A 23014-nucleotide genomic window follows, 5' to 3' on the forward strand; every position below is an offset into this window, starting at 1 on the left:
CACTTGTTTCTCAGGGAAGTTTTCTGTGTCTGTATCCTGGTCCCTTGTTTGTATTACTTTATCTTGCTTCTTTGTGTGAACTGGAATGGTCAGTTGTCTCTAAGACATTGTGATGGCTTGTATTTATCTATCTACTATATTTGCTATTTTGGCAGTACTTTGGCACTCACCACCGGTCTCCTGGTGGGTGTGATAGAGGATGAAAATGTGTGCCCAGATCTCTGTTAGCTGTTTGTGAAGTGCAGTTGAGGGTAAGTTGGGCAGGTATTGCCCACCGTCTCTTGTTGATCATTTGCAGAACAAGTGGTGGCCCTCACCCAGTGGGTAGAGCTGTAGAATGTGTGGGTTTGATTGGGTTGTGTTGGCATGGTTGTTTTCAGTCATCAGTCTCCAGTGCAGTTGCTTGTGCTGTCCTCTGCAAGCAGAACCTATTCTTAGGTTACTGCCTGGATTGGAGAAAAAACAACCAACCAACCAGACTCACTGCTATAGAGTCATTTCCAACTAATAGTGACCCCTCCTTAGGTTTCCAAGTCAGTATCTCTACAGAAGTAGATTTCTCAATATTCCTTCTGAGGAGTGGCTAGTGGGTTTGAACTGCCAGCCTTCTGGTTAGCTGTCAGATGCCTTAGGTACTACTCCACCAGAGCCCCTTGGATTGGAATGCTGCTTGCAGTTATTCCAAATGGCTGTGCCACTTGCAGATATTCAGTACAGCCATAGCCTTAGGACAGCCAACAGTCCACAGCTCTGTCTCCTTTTCTTGCTGTTTTCCTTTCTAGTTGTCACCTACCAGGGTGGTTGCTCAGTAGGGAGCACCAATTGTTAGATTGCCACCCAGATACGAACGCTATTTGTAAATATTCAAATTGGCCATGCTGTCATGTCAGGCAATGGTCCACAGCTCCATTTGTCTCCTTATTCACTGTTTTTATTCAGGTTCTGCTCCAAACCAAAACCAAACTCACTGTCGTCGAGTTGGATCCGACTGATGGTGACCCCTGCTTGGGTTTCTGAGGTAGTATCACTATGGAAATAGATTTCCCAGTCTTTCTTCTGAGGAGTGGCTGGTGGGTTTGAACCACTACCCTTCTGGTTATCAGTCAGATGCCTTCGGTGCTATGCCACCAAAGCTAGTTTGTATTTAATCCAGTTCTTTATCTTTCCCGTCAAAGCTTAGGATTACAGGATTATCTTCTGTATCTGTTTCAATTGATTTCTCATTTCTTTGTTATAGAGGGTCTGTGTAGCATTTCTGCCTATTCTGCCATGTTGCCAGAAGTCCTGGAGCAATTGTGTTTTGAAATGGAATTGTTTTCATGCCTACATTTCTGGAGCATTGGCTCTGGAACTTTGCTCAGGAGAGTGTCATTAGAGATTTTATCTTGTGTTAATGAGAGGATTTTGAAGAGTTCTGCTATTCCGTTTTCTGGACACATTTCCTATTTGTGTAGTCTCACCACCTTCTTTCCCCTGTTCTGTATTTTCTTCTCCTTTCTAATTGTCTAATTGCCTCTCTCATATTTCCATTATTGGTCTGCCTTCCTCTTATCTAGATCTCATCACATTCTTGTTGGATCACTGGCACAGACCATAGTTAACCTTCCTCACTGGCTCCTTTCTCTTCCCATCAAGTCCATGTTGTGATTTGACTGTTTTGAAGATCTAGTTATGGATCTTCAATGACCAAGAGATCTTTGCAGGAGCCAGAAGGAAGGGAGGCAGTAAGAACTGAGGTTCCTTGCTTTCTGCTGATGCTGTCTGAGAAACATACTAGGCTGAGAGTCAAGAGCCATTCACTTCCTGTGTAGCCTTGATCAGGCCTCATCCTTCTCTGAGTCTCAGAATTTCCATCCATAAAATATAAAATGATGTGGCTGAACTACCTGATTTGTAAGGTTCTTTCTACCCCTGAAATTCTGTGATCGTCATTCTTTATGGCTTTTCTGTGCAAAATGCCAGAAGATCTACTCCAACAAGGTTTTTTACTTCTGCTATTGAGGGAGGTCAGGCTGGGGAGCCACTGCTGCCATGCAGTGTAGCAGGAATGATGCTGTTGATGATGATGATGACCGATAGCTCAGCTGTGGCCTGTGGGTGCTGCACTGGCACCTCTGTTTGTTGCCTCATTGGATCCCTCCACTGAGCTTGCTGATTGCTCCATGAGCCTCTGTCTGTCTCCTCATCTTTAAAATGGGGTGTAGTCATTCCCACCATATAGATTTATGAGGACTAAACACATAGGGTAAGGAGCTCTGGTGGCATAGTGGTAAGGCATTTGGCTGCTCACCTGAAGGTTGTCAGTTCAAACTCATCCGCTGCTCTGCAGGAGAAAGATGAGGTAATCTACTTTCATAAAGATTTATATCCTTAGAAACCCAGTGGGGTTCTCTATGAGTTGGAACCGACTCAGTGGCAGTGGGTTTGGTTTTGGGCAACACATAGGATAGAATTTAGTATCGCACCTGCCAGAGGGCTTAATAAGTGGCAGGTTTCCTCCTTCTTAGGATTCTCATTTTTTAAGAGGAATGACCTCTCATTTTTTAAATAAAAATGGCAGTTACTGATTTTCAGAAGTTCATGCAATGAAAGAAGCAATAAATCTCTCCAAAATTTCACCATCTAGAAATAACCAGCATAAACATTTGGTGACCTGTACTTAGGGCGTCTCTTCATGCCCACTCACACACGTGTCGAAGGTTGGATAGGCGCAGATAATAGGTAGTTAGATATTTTTTTTAAAAACTAAGTATATACTATATAATTTTGGTTGAATTTATCTAGAAAAAAGAAGCTACAATGAAATCAAGGGAATTGTTGAATTTGAGATAACTGTTCCTTCACTAAATAAGATAAACTAAAAAAAAAAAAAGTAAAAACCAAACTCACTGCCATTGAGTTGAACCTGACTCAGCGACCCCTCCTTGGGTTTCCGAGGCGGTATCACTACAGAAGTAGATTGCCTAACCTTCCTTCTGAGGAGTGGCTGGTGGGTTTGAACCGCCAACTTTCTGGTTAGCAGTCCAGTAGTTCCCAAAATATGTCTCCAAGGCTATGAAAAATGGTTATGAAAACTGTTGAGATGGACCCAATGCTCTGTTTGAGAGATACTGACAGCGACTGACCTGGTCTGAAGCGAGAGGGGTCAGCATGGCTCATCTCACTCATCGTCCCCGCCTGCCCCCAGGTTTGGTTCTTATTATTTTCATTTTGTTAAAGCTTGACATAGTGACCTTGTGTTGTGCAACCTTCACAGGCCCTGCTGTTCCATCTTAGTCCTGTGTTTAAATGGGCCCCTTGCTCCCCACCTGCCCTTTGCCTCCACTTCTGCATTCTGGGGTACATTACTCCCCCTGTGGCCTGCGCTGCTTGATCGCACCCACATTCTGGCCTCACCTCGTGCGGGGAGGCTGCTGGGAGTGGATCTGGGTGGCTCTGGAGATTAGGAAACGCTCTCCCATGGTGCCAGCCCAGCAGCTCACGATACAAAGGCAAACACTTAGGGTGTAAGGATTTGGAAATTCAACCCGGTCATTAAATGTTTGTTTTCACATTTACTGGCAAACGTATTGCCCTTTTCTTTTACACTGTAAACCAGCACTGTATTCAGTTTCTGAACAGATCATGGAAGTTTACCTGTGGTAGCCTGATGACAGATGAAGAGAAAAGCCCACTTGAAGGAGTTTTTAAGTAAATTGAGAATGATTGAAAAGGTAATCTGCATCCTTCCCTGCTGCCCTGTGCAGGCCACCTTGTGGGCTTGCTGGTTAAGCCCTTCCACAGGCCCTGACGGCTCTGTCTTACCCTGACCCCAGGCTCCGTTTCCACTCTGGCTGTTCTTCCCGCTGCCCTCCACATGGCTGGTTCCCAATGTTGTTCCTCTGAACGCTCTCCCAGGGCCTCCAGCCCATAGAGCTTGTCCTTGGATGGATTCTGGTGATGCCTGTCCTCGCCCCACAGGTCCTTCCTTGCTCCTGTCCTGCCCCGTGATACTGGTCTCTGTCTCCCAGGAGCCCCCGCTCCTCCTGGCCCCACAGGTCCCTCCTTGCTCCTGTCCTGCCCCGTGATACTGGTCTCTGTCTCCCAGGAGCCCTCGCTCCTCCTGGCCCCACAGGTCCCTCCTTGCTCCTGTCCTGCCCCGTGATACTGGTCTCTGTCTCCCAGGAGCCCTCGCTCCTCCCACCACTCTGCTCCTTGCCCAGCACCATCTCTGCTCCCTTTGGGCACCCCCTTTGCCAGTTAAACCCCCAAAGCAAACCCATTGCTGTTGAGTCGATTCTGTTTCATGCTGATCCCATGTGTTACAGAATAAACTATGCTCCTTTAGGCGCTCTGATGGCTCTGTAGTTAAGGCATTGGGCTACTAATCAGCAGATCGGCAGTTTGAACCTACCAGCTACTCCATGGGACAGAGATGAAGCAATCTGATTCTGTAAAGATTTATGGCCTTAGAAACCCTGTGGGGGTTGCTAGAAGTCGAAGTCAACTTGATGGCAGTGAATTTGTTTTTGTTTTGCTTTTTAATCTTTAGGGAAACAGATTGCCAGGTCTTTCTTCTGTGGCACCACTGGGTGGGATCAAACCACCAGCCTTGGTTGGTACCAAGTGCAAACCATTTGTGCCACCCAGGGACTAGTTCTTGGCCAATTAGCTACTAGGTTTTGTTTTCCTCTTAAATGTCTCTCATCTATCTCCATGGGCATGGTCCTGCTTTGGATTCTCCTCATCTTTGAACTCTTCATCTGCCCTTCCCAGCCCTTCGTTCCCTGAAGAGTTGTGCTGTTGCACCTCTGGTAGCATAGTGCCTAAGGCACTTGACTGCTAACCAGAAGGCTGGCAGTTCAAACCCACCGGCCACTCTGCGGAAGGAAGGTTGGACAGTCTACTTCAGTAGTGATACCGGCTCAGAAACCCGAGGAAGGGTCACTGTGAGTCGGATCTGACTCAACGGCAGTGAGTTTAAAGCCCAGCTCTGACTTTCCTCTCCCCATTCAGACCCGTCCCTTTCTCCCCTGGGCCAGGATAGTGTGTTTTTGAAAACTTTTTGTTACAGATATGTTCACACCTGTGCCCGAGTAGAGAGAAGAGCTGGATGAACCCCATGTCCTTATCACCCCGCTTTAGCAGCTATCAACTCCTGGTTGTCCTGTTTCAGATAGACCCCTTCTCTAAAATGTAGAGACTCTCAGATAAAGTCACGATCCCACAATCACCCCTAGAGGGGAAAACTAAAGCTGATTCCTCAATAGCATCCATCAGTGATCAAATGTCCCACTGTGTCATCAGTGTCGTGACGTATGTGAACAGTGTGAATCAGGGTCTGTGTAAGTTCTGCCTGTGGGGAGTGTCATGACGTATGTGAATGGTGTGAATCAGGGTCTGTGTAAGTTTTGCCTGTGGGGAGTGGCTGATGGGTCTTTTGTGACTCTCTTCAGCCTCAGGTCTCCCTCTCACCTCTCTTTTACTCCCTGCAATTGGTTTGTTGATGATAAACCCGTTTCTTAGCATGGTGTTCAAAGCTGTGTGCTTCTTCTTCCCAGCCTCCTTTCTGCCTCTCCTGTGCCCTGTGTCTGTTCCCTTCTCTAGTCACGCTGAGCCCTTTCCCTTTGAATCTTCTCGTATAAACCTTGCAGCTGACACTGGCAACTCTTGAAGTTGAAGCCCACGTGTGTGCATGCATGTGTGGCGGGAGGAGGAAGGGATAAGGCGGGAAGTGTGCATGTGTATAGGGCGGGGCTATGAGGGGCGTCTGTCCCGCACATGAGACTCCTGGAGCGTGAGGCTCAGACTTCCTGCTCTGTGTCCTGTCCACAGAGCCTAGTGCGAGGCACCCCATGCAAATGGTTGGAAACGTTAATTCTCAGTGGATGTAACTGGAGGAAAATTAGGATATTTTGAAGCAAGAGGGAATTCTCCCAACAAGAACAAGGATTCTAGGAAGCAGTAGGGGCTGGGTGGGGAAGAGAAGAACTTGGCATAGCGCAGAATGTGGCAGGGTTGAGTTGGTGCTGGAGAGCGTGGGGAGGGCTGCAGAGGCGCGGCCTAAGCCCAGGGCTGGACACGGCCTTTACATTCTTGGAATGCTGCTCAAGGGATCAAGTGGCCAGATCGGGCATCAGGTAGCTGCAAGGTACAGCTACAGGGAGACCTCAGAGTCACAGCAGGTGTTCAACCAAAGGACCTTCTTTCCAAGCTGGCTTTGGGGTGACTCAGGTTGGAATTAAGAAACTCGATTTCTGGGTGCAGGTGTGTCAGAGTGAGGTCTGTAGCCACATGCATACCGATAATTCTCCTCGCTTCACACAGATACTGGAAGGTTCACACTGGGATCCTGTAGATGTTTTCACTTTCAAATGACAGCAGAGATACAGGCTCCTTACCTTTGAAGTTCTAAATCAGTTCAGAAGTAGATCCATAGGCAGGCAGATGTTCAAGCAGGAGCTTTAATTTAGGCAAAGACTCAACAGCACATAACAACAACAAAAAAGCCAGAATGGACTTCCTAAACCTTTTCCCCAAGATGTGGGTATTATGTGTGGTCTCTGTGAAGGGCTATTGAGGGTCCTGTTCTCAGGGTGCTGAAGACCCGAGAGTGAGTGAGGCTACCGGCACCCAGGGACTTAACATTTTTGACTAGTCCCCTTCCTCCAGTAGAGAAACTCGGGCCATGGGCTTATCTGACTCATCAGTACATGTTCTGAGTGAGATCGAGGGGATGCCTCTGTCCCTCCTGTGGATCTGCAGGGATGCTGAGAAAGGAAGGGGGAGTCTTCATAGTGGGCTTCAAATTTATGATTTCAAAGAGCGAGAGCCTGCTGGTGTCTGAGTGGGGTGGCTCTGAAGGCCAGCTCTGAACGGAGAAGCTGCCTGGTGGGGAAGGCTGTGCTTGCCCTGTCATGCTGCTGCCCCTGGCACGTGCCTGGCACTCCGTGCTGCCTGGCTGCCGTGCTGTTGATGCTGCTTCTCCTTCCTTCCTAGAGCTGGAGCACAGCCGGCATTGGCGAAACACTGACAGACGACCTGCCCACCTTCAGCCTCACCCCTCTGGAGTACATCAGCAACGTAAGACGGCTGCTCTGTGCGGCCCCTTGTGCGGGCTCTGGCCTTTCGGATCTCAGCCTCTCTTTTAACTGTGGCTCTGCTAGGTAACCTAGTCAGTCCTCCACCTGTGCTGTGCCTGGCCTTTGCTTTTGGACAGTCTGCAGCCATTTCCTGGGTGGCTTTAAGTACAAGGGCAGAGCCACATGGCGACTTCAGAACCTAACGCCCTGGCATCCACCCCACCATTTTTCCTAATATAAGATGTGGCCACTACCTAAGTGCATGAGAGCCAGGGTCCCCTAGCAACTTCTGGCTTGGGAAGACAGGAAGCAGGGGCCAGACTCTTCTCAATGGTCTTTGATAAGAACAGTGTGGATGTGGTTCTGAACTCAAATTCAGCAAGCTTTTCCCGAGCACCTGCTGTGTGGCTGGCCCTGCGCTGAGTGCTTTCAGGTGGATTTGTTGTTGGGTAGCTTCTGACTTGGGGTGACCACCCCCTCCCCTGTACAGAGTCGAACTGTGTCATGACGAATATCTTCCTGAGAATTGTGGTTACAGAGCCTTAATCCTAAAGAGATGTGGCGAACTTTGCAGGACAGCAGAGCACTTGGGGTCCTTTTCCTCTTCCCCACGCACCCCTGGGGATTTGATGGTCTTACAAAGGCAGGGGATTTGACTGCCTAGACATGGCCATTCCTTTCATTCCTCCTGCCAGCCTAGCTGTTCTGGAAGTTCCGAGTGCATAAGAAATACTGTCCAGGAGTAATATAACCCGAACCACATGTACCCCTTAGTAGGAGAGACTGCTGACATTTTCAAGGGTGATTTGGAGATAGGCAGTTTCTGCCTTATTGACTCACCTTAGAACCTCTCCCCATGTAAGATGGGACTCTGCTGTGGGAGACAGAAAGGAATTTAGAAAGTCAGTGTCCTTCAGCAGCATGTGGTGGTCCCTGGCAAGCAGAGAGGAGGACAGATGGCCGCTCTCCACCCTTTAGGAGCAGCGGCAAGTCTGTCAGTCATTATTGTGCTGCTTCCCAGAGCGTCACTCAGTACCCTCTTGTGACGGAATTGGTAAGATGTGGGTCAGCCTTCCAGAGCCAGTGGGAATCATCTCATTTTTTGACTTGAGGCAATTTGCAGTACAATCTAAATTAGTTCAGAAAATGACAGTCTTGGACGGACTTGAGAGTTTATCGAGTTTATTTTAAAGTTGAGGACACTGAAATGAAGAGAAGTAAAGAAAGCCAGGATGTGTTTCTTGGCTTGGGCCCTTTCCTACTTCCTGTGACCCTCACAAGTCATAGTTATCATTGTACCTGAGGGCTGATGACCTAAATTCAGGAAAGCAACATTTATTGAATACCCACTGTGATAGTTAAGGTTATGTGTCAACTTGGCCGGGCCTGGTTTTGAGTGTCTGGGCAGCTGGATGTAGTTATTCCCCATGATGAGACTGGTAATCAGCTCCATGGAGGAATCTACTGGAGCAGCTGAGTAGCTGCCTTAGGGATGTGGGCTGCCTCCTGTATGTAAGAAGATAACTTTGAGAAAGGTCTCTGCAGTTTTATGGCAAGCTTGGACCCTGCATGTAGCCGAGTCTTCATCTCAGTGGCCTCCCATGTTGTCTTCCAATCTTGGGACTGTTTCTGGACTTGAACTGCTGTGTTGCTTGATAGTCTTGGGACTGTGCCATTTTACTTGTCGACCTTGGGTTTTTCAGCCTCAGCAGCCAGCAGCTGCCTGAGTTACGAGAAGCCTCCAGCTCCAGTGGGCCAGGAGCAAGAGGCAGAGCTAAAGCCCAAGGTTGAGGTTTCACCCAGACCCTAGAGTTGGCACTTTGAGCTCAGACTTCTAGTATCTGAAACTGTAAGAGAATAAAACCCTGTTTATTAAAGCCACCCACTTGTGGTACTTTCTTTTAAAGCAGCACTGGAGAACCTGAACACTCACTGTATGCAAGGACAGCACCAGGCTTATATTGGTGCCTATAGACAGTGCATGGTCTGTATTGTATTTCAGCTCACCAACAACTCTGTGAGCCAAGTGGCCGTTTCCCAGGTGAGCACTGAAGCTCAGGAATGGGAGGGACAGGAAAGAAACATTTCTTAGTAGCTGCTCCATGACTCAGGATTCCAGATACATATCATGTAGTATGTATCACTCAGTGTGTCATCTTGTCCTCACCTCAGCCCTTCAGTGTAAGTGTGAGGTCATCCTCATCTTAGAGCTGATGAAAGCACAACCCAGACAGAGGAAGGAAGGTGCCCAGGGTCACACAGTGGTAGAGCCAGTGCCTCACCAGGCTTAGCCAAATACCATATCAAGAAGCATTTACTGAATGTGTGAGAACAGTAGACAAACACTACGGCTGGCATGATGATATGCATCTCTTTCCAAATTGATTTCTAAAATATAAATATCTGCCAAACTCTGGAAAGAGACCTGGAGCCTAGAGTCTGTCTAGGAGCTGCAGCAACTCCACAATCTAAGACCAATTAGTTGAAATTTGGGATAAGAGATTATTGAAATTTTGCACCTAACTGACACTTTGGTTTGTTGATGAGTATCTTCAGCTGCACAGAACTGTGTGAGAATTATTGAGGGATGAAAGATCAGAAAAGGCTTTGAGAAACAGTCATGCAAGGTGTAATGATGATAATGCTTTATTTCAAGTAAAATCGGGACTGTCGATTTAGCCAAAATCTGTAGTCATAACTGCAGCTGAAAGGTGTACCAAATCCTGGGAGATACCCACGGTCTTTACTCACAGTCGGTGTGCAGGCAGTGAGTGCTGAATGGAGGTCGAATGGAGAAATTCCAACTCCAGAAACTAGCATCCTTCTCTTCCCCCAGCCTCGTGGAAACTGATGAATTTTTTGCTCTTTTCCAGCTGAAAGGTGCAGTGGTTATTAGTGAGGTAAATGGTGATCTGTTTCCTAAAAATCAGCCATTGAAAACCCTATGGGTGATCTCCATTCACCTGGAGTAACCAAGGAAGAGCGAGCATCGGGAACAGAAGGAGGATGTGGAATGTGTGGGTCATTGTCTCCATGAACCACTGCCCCCTTGGCCATGAGACCAGAAGAACTGGATGGTGCCTGGCTCCCATTGCTGAACATTTTGATCAAAGATGCGAGAGAAGAATCCTGATCAAAAGGGGGGAAGTGTGGATAAGAATTTCAAATTCTCATGGAATCTAGTCTTTCTGAAGCCAGGGATACTGGACAAACTCCCAGAACTATTGTCCTGATATAATCTTTAACCCTTAAACCAAGGATTTTCCCTCAAGTCTCCTTAAAACCAGACAGTAGTTTAGCTCACCTAGTAAAGAATGCCTGCTTGAGCAGTGTGCTCTTTTCAGACCTACTGTGTAAGATCAGATCGACACAGCACTTTGAAAGATTAGGTAGGAAGCTTAGGAGGCAATGAGTTCATTTTGACGGGGAAGGAACATCTCAGAGAAGGAGGGTGAGAATGGTTGCACGACTCAAAGAATGTAATCGGTGCACGTATAGAAGCTGTTGAATTGGTGTATGTTCTTCAGTGGATACACTCAACAACAGCAACAACAAAATACATCACACAAAACAAAACCCAGCGGAGCCCAGTTCTGCCCTGACACACGTGGGGTCACCATGAGTCAGGATCAACTCAACGGCAACTGATTTACATGGCTCCTTGTCTAGTGTAAGTGGAAAGATTGTACTGAATCAGTGAAAGGAAACAAAGAATGCTGATTTAATTTCTTCTACCGCCTGTGGACCTCTTAGAGCACAACCTAATAATACTTTGTTAGTGTGATGAACCGGACAGCATTCAGACTTCCTACCACCAAGATGAACCAGACAGCAGTTAGACTGACTACCACCAAAACATGCTAAACGCTTGGAGAAGGTGTAATTCTCATGTGGTCCTCTGGGTGGGGTAGATTTTGGGGTCTGTGTTAACTTCTGGACACCACGCTGTGTAAGAGGGATTTGATAGAATGGAGCTCGTGCAGAGGGGAGCAAGCAGGACAGCCAAGGGGCTGGGAAGCCTAGGACATGAGCAAACAAGAGGGTGATTGGCTGAGTGATAACAGTCACAGCTAACACTCACTGATCACAATTAGAGCTAACACATGGACACAGTGGCTGCATCGAAGGGCTCAAGTATAGTTAGGATTATGAGGATGGCACTCAACCGGGCAGTGTTTCATTCTGATGTACACAGGGTCATTATGAGTCGGATCTGACTCGACAGCACCTAACACAACAACAACGCTTACCTGATGCTTACTATAGGCCTGGCATGGTTGTAGGAAAAATAATCTTCATAACAGCTCTGTAAGATGGATGAGGAAACTAAGGCACTGAGAGTTTGAAGCAGTCTTTTTGGGTTGTCCTGAAGTTGAGTAGATGTGTCTTTAAGCTTCTACATCAGTGCAAATGGATGGGCCTTGTTAGGAACAGGAGCACTCAGTGTAGGCATCCCGATCTTCCCAGAGCCAGGGTAAGCTGTATGCATTTGACCCCACTGTTTTCCACATGATAATCCCATTGATCTCAAGGCGGAGGTCAGTGTTAGAAGTCCGCCCCTCACACTGCTGTCTTTTCATTGGATTCTGGTCAGAACTCTGGATATAGCCCTAGCGTTGCTGGGGCGTGTTTGGCATACTCACCAGTCATTTTTTCAGTTTGGCTTATTAGTTCCAGAGACTTTAGGCATGGCCCGAAGTCACCGTGCTCACAAGGCAGCTACTTCGTGAGGGACCATCAGAGCTTGGGCCTTGCCTCAAAGAGTGTCCTGGCTACCCAGGCCAGGGAGCCGAGCACCAGGAGCTATGAATCCAGCCCCAAGTGCCACACGGGATCACAGGAAGGATGGAAGTTGCCCCTGTTGAAAACACGGCCTACGTCATTTTGGCTCAGGTGTCATTCTAGTGAGAGGAACACACGTCATCATCACTTAGCACTTTTCAGCAAAACCTGAACCTGTCCGTTAACATATATGTGGACCTGTCTTTGGAAAAGTGTCACCATCCTCAGCTTCTGAAAAGGGGTGGGGGGACCGAACTTTTGGACTCTAGCCAGGCATATGGATGACAACTGCTATGTTTGGCACCAGTGGCTGTGGAGCTGCTCCAGGCATCTGAGCATGCTTGAGTCCCTGTAGGTAAACATTTGCTCCTTTTTATGGACCCCTGTGCCTCGGTCTGCCACCCCCCGCCCGTCATGCTCTGGTGGCTTGCATGTTACTGTGATGCTGGAGGCTATGCCAGCGGTATCTCAGATACAAGGTCACCCACAGAAAACAGGTTTCGGTGGAACTTCCAGACTAAGAGTGACTGGGAGGAAAGCCTGGGGATCCTCTTCCAACAGTTAGTCAATGGAAACCTTGTGGATCCCAACGGAACACTGTCTGGGATCGGGCTGAAGCTGAGCCCCTAGGAGGAAGGCACGCTGCATGCATGGGGCCGAGCAGGGCTCGGGCACAGCGGTGATTTTGAAGATGGCCAGGACCAGGCAGCATTTCAGTCTGTTGTACATGGAGTTGCCATGAGTCAGCACCGACTCGACAGCATCTAACAACAGCATCTGGGTCTAACACCTGCCACTGTTGAGGATGCATGAGGCCAGCTTGAGAAGACCAGACCTGACTGTGTTAGTTCTCTGACTTTGAATTAGCATCACGTCTAACCTGGGATGAATGGAGTGGAATGAATATGTAGCAGAAAAGCTGCAGCAGGCTCAAAGAGCACTTTTTTTTAATGTTACACTCTTGTGGACTGAAAATCAAACCTTCCTTTAAGCTAAAACATATACGTTCCCCGGAACACAACACAGTTATGGGTGGTAACGGGAATGGGTGTGTAAAGTATACCCTGATGGAGATCGTGTGTGCCTGGCAGGTGCCTGCCCACGGGAGGGGTTGGGTCCAGCATCCTCTCACCCAGCCTCTGTGACTCCCCATCAGCCAAGGTTTTGTTGTCTTCTGTGTTGAGGATTTGTATTACAAAAACAATATAGTTCTCCTCCCAAATTAATTTATAATTATAAATGACTTTTTCCCAATGCAGTTCCTTCCTTCCCCTGGTTAAATCACCACCTAGATGTTTGAGAACCAGAGCCACTTTCAGAAGACAGGGCTTGGGTTCTAGCTTGGCCGTGAAGAGCCTGCTCTTAATATCTTGCTGATTTCAGTCACCAACAGTTACCTTTTGCAAAGCACTTTGGTGTTCATTAGGTCATTTGAGGTAGAGATTATATTGAATGCATTCCAAAAATACTAGGCTGTTAGAGGCTGAATCTGTAATCTACATGCAAACTACCACTGAGGTGTATGTGTGTGTGTGTGTGTGTGTGTTATTATTTGTTTTTAAAGATGCTGACATAACCAGTATTCCCATTCACTGGAGAGATGGGCAGGTCTTGTTTCTGCCAGTTTTGTATCTCAGACCTCTGCCTTCACATGATGAGCTGTGTATGTCAGCGTCAGACTGAAAGTCCTCTCTTTTGCTGCAGATCGGGCAGTACATCATGTCCCTCCCCCTGAATCTCGAGCCGTTCGTCACTCAGGAGGACTCGGCCTTGGAGTTGGCCTTGCACGCTGGAAAGCTCCCATTTCCTCCTGAGCAAGGTAGGCTGTGGCCTGTGGGCTTGTCTTCAACACTCCCACCCCTCAACACACACCTGTCTCCAAACGCCCATGGAAGGAGTTTTCAGAACATAAAACAGGGACTGAGAAAGGTTGGCCCCACCTTCTGTGCCCTGTGAGGAGCTCCTGCAGGACAGTTCTGACAAGGCTGCAGATACACATAAAAGGACGCCATTTTACATCCCACCAAACTGGGTGTGGGTGAGGATTTTATTGTGATTCCACGCCACCTGGCAGCCATGGAGGAGAGCAGTTTAAGTTACGCTGCTTGAGTTTCTGGAGGACTGTTTGACATGAGATCAAAAGACTGAAAGACGCATACATTCTCAAGCAGGAGTTGTACTGCTACACAATTTTCCTAATGAAATAACTGTGACTGTAACTGTAGACATGTTTGTCCCAGCATGGTTTATAAAAGCAAATTACTGGAAAGAAAAGTAAGTGTCAAACAGTAGAGGCTGGTTTAAAAATCCTGGCACACTTATATAGTGAAATGCTGGATACCTGTTAAAATGATACTGGAAAAGATTTACTGACTTGGAGAGACAGCTTTAGCATGTGAAGTGTGAAGAGCAGGTTGTGAGATAATATAGACAGTGTGATTGCATTTAAAAAACCATCATGCATGTAAATAAATACAAAAGGAAGTGACTAGAGAGCTGCCGCCTACCACCATAAACTGGTGTGTCCACTTTGGAAAAACAGTGTGGCATTTTCTCATAAAGGTGACAGTGTGCCACCCTTTGGCCCAGCAGTTTCACTCCTCAATACATGTCCTAGAAACTCTTTTTATGTGCCCCCATATAAATTTGTAAGTATGGCCGTAGTGACTTGGTTGGTAAGAGCCTCCATCTGGAAGTGACCCAGATGCCTGTCAACACTAACATGGGACACATATTATGACATGGTGATGCAATGAAATCGTATGTAGTATTGACAGCGAACGGACTACAGCTAACATGATGACATTGATGAGTCATTATTGAGCAGAAGAAACAAGATACAGACTCCATGCAACCAGACTAGACCCACATGTGTAGTTTGTCATAAGCTGGATTGTCTCATATAAAAAAAAAAAAACCAAACCCACTGCTGTCCAGTTGATTCTGACTCATAGTGACCCCCATTGGGTTTCCGAGGCAGTAAATCTTTATGGAAGTAGATTGCCCAGTCTTGGTTCTGCAGAGTGGCTGGTGGGTTTGAGCCACCAGCCTTCTGGTTAGTAGTCAGATCCCTTAGGTACTGTGCTACCAGGGCTCCTATGTATCTCATATATGCTGGGTTTTGGGAAGGAAGGTTGGGCAATCTACTTCCGTAGTGATACTGCCTCAGAAACCCAAGGAGAGGTCGCTATGAGTCGGACCTGACACATAACAACAACAACAACAACAATGGTGGGTTTATCATGGAAACAAAAATCTTAACTATTTTTGTGCTCACTGCTTGGAGAGCCTTTTCCCTGTGCACCAGGCAAACAGCCCACTTGTCCCTGCCCTTCCTTTGCAGCTTGGAGTGGAGATATTTGCCCTGATTCTGTGCCCCCGTTTCTCTTCAGGCGGGTCTTGGCTCTGGCACCGGCCTCACTTCCTTCCTGGCCTGAGTGCATTAAGGCCATGCGGGACCTGGCAGGCCCTCGGGAAATTGGTCTTGTGCCCATGCCTCCTGTGTCTAGGGTGGGTGCCTCTTCCGCCTCGTCCCCCTCAACCTGGGTGTCTCCTCAGTCTCTTGCTCGTTAGTTCATGCTGATGTCGTCCGTTTTCATCTCTGACGACTCTCAGCTCTGCGTCCTGGTCCCTTATGTGCAGGCTTCCTGGGTATTCTGCCCTCAAGTCACACTCCGCGGGAACACAGCTTCTCCCTCACACCAGCCTCCCTGCTCGGCTGCGTTTCTGGCCGTTCCTGACCAGGCTGGTAGGTTCAGTGTGGGACCAGACTGCCGTTATCCCCGTGCTCACTCGTCACCACGCCCCCTTGTCTTTAACCATCTAGTTTGTGTTTCTTCCACAGATAGTACATAAAATAATTAAGATCAGAGTTTAAGAAGAAAAAACGTCACCGTGTCCCCACACTGAGCACACTGGTGTTTCCGTCTTCCCACGTGTGCTTCCGACTCCGGTCCATGTGCAGATGGTGCCTTACGTGTAACTTTATGTTCTGAACCCTCCCAGCCTCATCAGTAGTAGCAGTGGTAACAGTAGTACTGTACTTTTATGCAAATAATGCATCATACTTTTTTATCAACTGCCCACTCCCCACATAGTTTGCAAGTGTGCTGTACTAATTTTTGTTACATGTTGCTATTAAATAAAAAAAAAAAGTTGGGCAGTCTACTTTTGTAGTGATACCACCTCGGAAACCCAAGGAGAGGTCGCTATGAATTGAAATCGTCCTCAGTAAGTTTGTTTGTGCGGTTGGCAAAGAAATATATGATAACATGCATTATTTGCATAAAATTATGGTCGTAGTATTTCGCTCATCTTCTAAATGTATTATTTTTCACTGCATAGCCCCTGCTGTTTTTTGTTTGTTTTAATGTTGCTCTGATTCATCCTTTTTCTATACCTGCTCTCAGGTGCTCTTTCCCTAGGAGGTCGGGCCCTTCTTTCTCTTTTCTGGGTGGCTGCTCTGGTCCCCCCATCACCTGACTGGCTCCCCAACACAGTCTTCTCATGGCTTAGCCTTCCTGGGAACCAGCGTTTGCTTCCTGTCCCTACAAGTTGGCATCCACACGATTCTCAGGGTGCCCCCTCAACCCATGCTTCCCTCCTGATGCCTTCCCGCTGTTCTGTGTTGTCCTCCCCTCACCCCCTTAACTATGACATCACCAATAGCTCCCACACGTCAAGCATTAAGTGTGTGGTGGGCCCATGCCAGCTGCTTCATGTGCGCTCTCTAATGTCATTCCCCAGCAGACCTGTAAAGGAAGGGTCATTGTCACCTCTGCTTTGCAGATGAACAAAACAGCCTCAGAGAGGTTTGGGTAACTCGTTAGCGATGGAATTGACCCTGAACTCAAGTCTTGATTCTGATCTGATGCCTGTGCCTTGACCACTGCCATTTCAGCCTCCAAGGAAGCCACCTGCGCCAACTCTCCCTCCTTCTGACTTTGGGGCCTGGCCCCCATCTGCCTGGGTCTCCCTCCGGCCCTTCTTCTTACTCTCTGTCTGCAGAAGTCCCACTGGCCTGTGTAGCTGAATGTAATTCCCAGGCCCTCGAGGCCTCTTCAGTTACCCAAACTCACCTGATTGCTCCCTTTTCTGATTCCTCGTTGCACTAGTACCAGTTGGCCTAAGATTTTACTGTTCCTTGTTTCCTGTGTCTCCCATGCAGGCCTTGAACTTCCTGGCATGTTTGTGCATGCGGCACCTGTCATGGGCCAGGTCACCAGCAGGGCTCAGTAAGAACTGAGTGGACTTTTCCCAAGCAGGTTCTGTGTTTCTTTGCTCACCTCCTGCTTTCCCTTTCCAGGCGATGAACTCCCCGAGTTGGACAACATGGCTGACAACTGGCTGGTCTCCATCGCCAGGGCCACAATGCAGACCTACTGTGACGTGATCCTTCAGATCCCTGAGCTGACCCCGCATTCCACCAAGCAGCTGGCCACTGACATTGGTAGGTTCCCACAGGAGGGGCAGGTGGCTCTTACCCATAGCATCAGCCACCAGCACCCATCCCAACTGCCTTTTAACCCAATGCTTGTAACATCAGCTCTGGATTTGGCTGTGAAGCTTGGAAACAATGCAGATTCTCCAGGCCTTGTTCCCCGAGATGCTGGAGGGAAGTCCAGGCATCTGTGTTTTGATGGGCTGCGAGGTTGAGGACCACATAGGGACTTTCCGTGACATCGACAAGTTGCCATCATGTCAGCTCTGTGTCATGGTGACTGCATGTGTCCAGTAGGACTGTGTTCCAGACAGTGTTCAGTGGCTGGGTTTTAGAAGTAGGACTCCTCAGTGCAATTAGTTGAAATGAGTAATACGGTCTTAGCTGCTGCCTAGAGCTTGCCTTCTGCCTCATTTGCATAGTAATGATTAAAATGAATATTTATTAAGTTCTTACTGCATACCAGGCATGCCAGGTGCTGACCAGTCTTATGTAATCCTCAAAATTCCCATGTGAGTAGGTCCTGTCTCTGTGTAGGTAAGGAGCCAGAGGCACAGAGCAGCTGCATAGCAGGGCCACATGACTGGATCCCATGATGGTCTCCATTGGAACAGTAGCCTGCCTCTCAGATGAGAGGGACTTGTCCTGCCTGCTCCTATCCACGCACCTCACTCTTGGTCCCCACTGCCGAGTGGTGCTCAGCATGGGGCACTGCTGGCAGGTGGTGGGGTGGTCTTTCCAGGCTGCTGGACTCCTGCTGTTGATTCTGAGGCAGCTCTCAGGGTGGTCGGGAAGAGGGTGGTAGGAGCCTTAAAGGGAAGCTCCCAGAGACCCAGCCAGAGCCAGACTCAACTCCTGCCTCTGCCTTTGCAGGAGACAGAGAGTGAGGCACTTTCCTTGGGGTTCCAGGGTGGTTGGTAGTGGAGTCAGGCCTAGGATCCAGCAGTCCTGGCTTCCCAACCCATGCTGGTCTCATCGGCAGAGGTCTCAGGAGCAGCAGGCTTTCAGACAGGCCACTGGGCCCAGCATTCAGAGAAGGGACACAAGGAGGCTCAGGTGCTCATTGGGGGTCCCCTGTCAGCAAAGGCAGGATCTGTGGGGAGAGAAACAGCTGGAACTAGAGAGTGAAGGGGAATTGGGGCTTGCCCCCCGATGTCAATTGTCAACATTATTTCACCTTCCCTGCTAAGTGCCCCTCCGGATTCATTCATTCATCCCTTCAGCACTGACTGAGCCTCTGCCTTGTGCCCACCAGAGTGTAGGAGGCCAGAGCCACCAGAAGTGGTGATCGGTTCTGGTCCTCAGTGAGCTTACACTGTAAAGTGGAAGGTAAGGGCAGGATGTTAATGTGTGAAAAGCTGCCGAGGTGTAAGACAATAGAGGGTGGTGAGGTCTGTGGTAATACAAGTCCACCCTCAAGAATGGAATGAAGCATTACAACAAAACAAAGCAAACACTTTGCTGGCCAACAAAAAATGCCACAGTAGACCCACCACCACCACCCACTGCCATTGAATCAATTCTGACTCATAGGGACCCCGTTGGGTTTCCAAGGCTGTAGGTCTTTACAGAAGTTAGTTGCTTCATCTTTCTCCCACAGGGTAGCTGGTGGGTTTGAACCACCAACCTTCTGGTTAGCAGCCAAATGCCTTAACCACTGCACATGGTAGACCCACCCACCCACTGCCATAGAGTCGATTCCAATTCATAGTGACCCCCATTGGGTTTCCGAGGCTATAAATCTTTATGTTAGTAGATTGCCTCATCTTCCTCCCGCAGAGCAGCTGGTAGGTTTGAACTGCTGACTTTCTGGTTAGCAGCCAAATGCCTTACCCACTGCACATGGTGGACCAGGGGCTCTCAATTTGCAGTGCCTGGCCTCTAGCCTAGTAGAGCTCACGGTTTTATGGATGAACCTGGGAAGAAGACAGGACCCTGACTGACCAGTGCTGCCCTTCCTGGGGAGCAACTCTTTCTGAGTTGGGTGTCAATCAGCCAGCCAGCTGGGATGGAGCGGGAATCTCCTAGGGGCCCTGCCCTGAGCCAGGCCTCAGAACACACACACACACACACACACACACACAAACAAACAAGGAGAGATACCAGGCCTCTCTGGTGCTGCAGGCCAGTCAGAGACAAGAGAATAACCGAGACAGTAATCACAAAGTAATGAGGAACCGCAGTGAGAAACCACCTCCATCCCCTGGGATGGCTCATACCAGCAACATGGAAAATCATACGTGTTGGCGAGGATGTGCAGAGTTGGGACCCTCATCCATTGCTCAGAGGGATACACAGTGGTCTAATAGCACAGAAAACAGTTCGGTGGTTCCATAGAAAGTTAACGTGAGAATTACTGTATGATCAAGTCAGAGCACAGATACTGTATGATCCCTTTTAAATGAAATGTCCCAATAGGCAAGTGCATAAGGACGGAAGTTGAGTAGTGGTCCCCAGGGCTGGGCAGAGGGGGACTTGGGGACTCCTTAAGGGGAGTTGTACAGGATGGTGAATGTAATTAATGTCACTGAATTATACTTGAAAATGGTTAAAATGGTAACTGTTTTCTTTATATATAACATATATATGTATTTCCATAAAAGAAAAGAACACGGGGCTCCAGATGGTACTGTCTTCTGTCCTTAGAGCAGGAAGAGGGAGGTAGGGGCAGAATGCTTCCTGTGGGCCTGGGTTGGCCCCACCCAGGAAGGAGGAGGGAAGGGCTGCAGCACTTCCTGGTCCCCTGCCCCCGTCAGCTGCCCTCACGTCCTTGTCCCGTTGACTCCTCTGACCCCTGCTGCCTGGGCACTGCCTGCACACACAGATGGGGCTGCAGAACCTCACTGTGGCCACACCCGGCTGCGCCACGGTGGCTCCCACACTTGCCTAGGGGTCAGGTTGCCGGGCTGTTCTTTGTGCTACAGAACCCTGGACCCTCTCTCTCCTGGGAATCCTCAGCGACTCGGCCAGGGGAGGGCGGGAAAAGTGCCCCAGGATTGTCATCTGGGAGGTCTGGGGACCTTGTGTGGTAGCGGCCTGTGCCTCAGAAACTGGCCTGGTGAGGTCTCAGTGGGAAGTGCTTGGCGGCAGCTTATTGGTCTCCTGACCCCTGGGGTCTCCCTGTGGTCAGTGGAGGACACTGGGAGCGGGGCCGGGCACCCAGGAACCTCCAGAATAGAGCTTTGGTGTGCTTAGCTGGTCCTTCAGCCTGCTGCCTGGAGAGGGCTGTGTGCATGCCTTGAGTGTGTGTGCATGTGTGTATCTGGGTGCAAGTACATGAACATGTGTGTATAAATCAGTGCGTATGTGCATGTCTATGGATGTGCTTATGTGTGTACATTTGCATAAACTTGTGTGTGAGTGTGTGTGTGTGCATGCCTGAGTGTGTGCATGCCATCTGTATGTGTGCATACTGTGTGTGTGTGTGTGTAAGGGGTGATGTTGGGTAGTTCTTTTTTTTTTTTTTTTTTTTTTGCAGTGTTCCCTCCCCTCCCCTCCCACCCCTGGCAACCAACAAAGAAAATTTTTTTTTTTTTTTTTTGTTAATTGTGATTTGGGTGAAAGTTTACAGAACAAATTCATTTTCCAGACAGCAGTTCTTACACAGCTCTCTTCCCACTTCCTCCCTGTAGTTACCTCTTCCCTGTGTCCTTCTTTCCTATGCATTCCCACCCCCTGAGCTGTCTCCCTGTGCAAACACTCCATCTGTTCTCCCATGATTGATCATTCTAAGGAGTGTATCTACCTGATGGAAATGTTGACCCCATATGCCTGTCAGTTGTTTGGTTAGAAGCCACAGGAATGAGTTCAATTCCAGGCCTTATGAAGGGTATGTAGCGGCCATAGTCTTGAGGTACCAGGCTCTGTCAGACCAGTAAACATGGTCTTTTTTTTAATGATTGTGAGTTTTGGTCCACATTGTTCTCCCACTCTATCCAGCATTTCTTGCCCTGATCCCTTTCCAAGTGATTGACAGTGGTAGCCAGGCACCATCTAGTTCTGGTCTCATGGTCATATAGGCTGAGGTTCACATGGTCCGTTAGTCCATTGAACTAATTGTTTCCATGAGTCTTTGGTTTTCTTCATTCTTCTTTGGTCCAGATGAGGAGATAGCAGTTGTTGCATCTAGATGGCTGCTTGCAAGCTTTTAAGACCCCAGTTGCTACTCACCAAAGTAGGATGTAGAACAATGTTTTTGTGTAGTATGTTAGGCCAATTGAGTTTGATGTCCCCTGTGACCATGGTCCTGAGCCCATAGGTCCAACAACTTGCTCCCTCGGGGTGATTGGCTGTGGCCAAGAAGTTATCATAACTTTGCCCCTTGTTAGTGCTATTATATGTGTGGACATTCTCACAGCACCTACAGATACATATGTAGAAAAATCATCTGCCAACCTTATATATGGTCATGGGTATCTTCCCTTTTGCCTAGACATACCTGATCATTCAGCCTGTCTACCCATCTCTTTACCCATGGATTGATATTTGTTAGGAGCTCTGGCGGCATAGTGTCTAAGGCATTTGACTGCAGTTCAAACCCACCAGCCACTCCTCGGAAGGAAGACTGGGCAATCTACTTCCATAGAGATACTACCTCAGAGACCCAAGGAGGGGTTGCTGTGAGTCGGATTTGACTCGACGGCAGTGAGTTTGGTTTGGTTTTTTGGTTACCACTGATAATGCAGCATTGTATGTGTAAAAGCATTTGTCCTGTGGTCTGTACTCATGTGCCCCTCTCTGTGTCTTCCTTTTCCTTCGTGCTGTTTTGGTATATTGTATACCCAAATACGTCTGTGTGGTCACTTGCTTTAGTATATTGTTTTTCCCTTCAATGCTGGGTAGTTATTAGAATTCCTGGACCCAGACCAAGCTCACAACCAGGCTTGACCCTGCAGGAAAAACCATGAGTTGAGGCCTGCTTGCTGAGGACAGAGCAGACGCCGAGTGCTAGGGGCTGGGGGACCTTGGGGCTCCGTCCCACTTGGTGCTGAGCACATCTCCCCTCCACACCCACAGACTACCTGACCAACGTGATGGACGCCCTGGGCCTGCAGCCATCCCGCACACTCCACAACATAGTGACGCTCTTGAAGACCAAGCCTGAGGATTACAGACAGGCCAGCAAAGGTCTTCCCCGCCGCCTCACCTCTACCATAGCTGCCATGCGGGGTGTGACTTACTGACCCACTGCATACCCAGGGGCAGAGCCAGGGCTCCTGCCCTGGGGCCCAGCCACTCTCCAGGCTGGATTCCCTCCAGAAATCTGCCAGAGATTGGGTTAATTTGCATAATCCAAAAATGTTGTAAATTACAGGTATGTTATTTATTAGAGAAGAATTTTCAGTTGATTTTTAAAAATGATTTTTATTGAAGATGGAATTAATAAATACTGTGGAATCAAAGGGGGTTGGTTTCTTTCCTTCATTGAATGTTTGAGCACCTACTGTGTGCTAGGCAGTTGTCTCAGTGTTCAGAGTAGGCACCAGGATGTGGCTGTGAAAGGGACCATCCTTGCATTCCTGTAGCCCCATTCAATGGGAAGAAAAGGAGGACAAGAGCAAAAGAGGGAAGAGAGCGGGAGGGAGGGAACAGTGTGGGAGGGAAGGAACAGAGTGGGAGAGGGAGGAAAATAGGTAGGTAAGCAAAGAAGGTTCTTCCAGAGATTAGTGCTGGGGAAAAGGGTGGGAGGGAGTGTTCGGATGGGTAGGGGACCCTGAGACCTAAAGTACGG

General features: G+C 48.4%; 1 protein-coding gene across 1 annotated transcript in view; it reads left to right on the forward strand.

The window, feature by feature from the left end:
• COG7 (component of oligomeric golgi complex 7) overlaps window positions 1–22466 on the forward strand; it is a 111114-nt gene extending 88648 nt beyond the window's left edge. Inside the window, exons 13-16 of the mRNA XM_007953190.1 lie at window positions 6979–7062; window positions 13548–13662; window positions 17149–17292; window positions 22300–22466. Coding sequence (XP_007951381.1) covers window positions 6979–7062; window positions 13548–13662; window positions 17149–17292; window positions 22300–22466 — 510 coding nt within the window. The remainder of the gene's footprint in view (window positions 1–6978; window positions 7063–13547; window positions 13663–17148; window positions 17293–22299) is intronic.
• The last annotated feature ends 548 nt before the right edge of the window (window positions 22467–23014 follow it).

Source organism: Orycteropus afer, unplaced genomic scaffold (genome assembly GCF_000298275.1).
Source record: "Orycteropus afer afer isolate SDZICR_OR568_19922 unplaced genomic scaffold, OryAfe1.0 scaffold00376, whole genome shotgun sequence".
NCBI lineage: Eukaryota > Metazoa > Chordata > Mammalia > Tubulidentata > Orycteropodidae > Orycteropus > Orycteropus afer.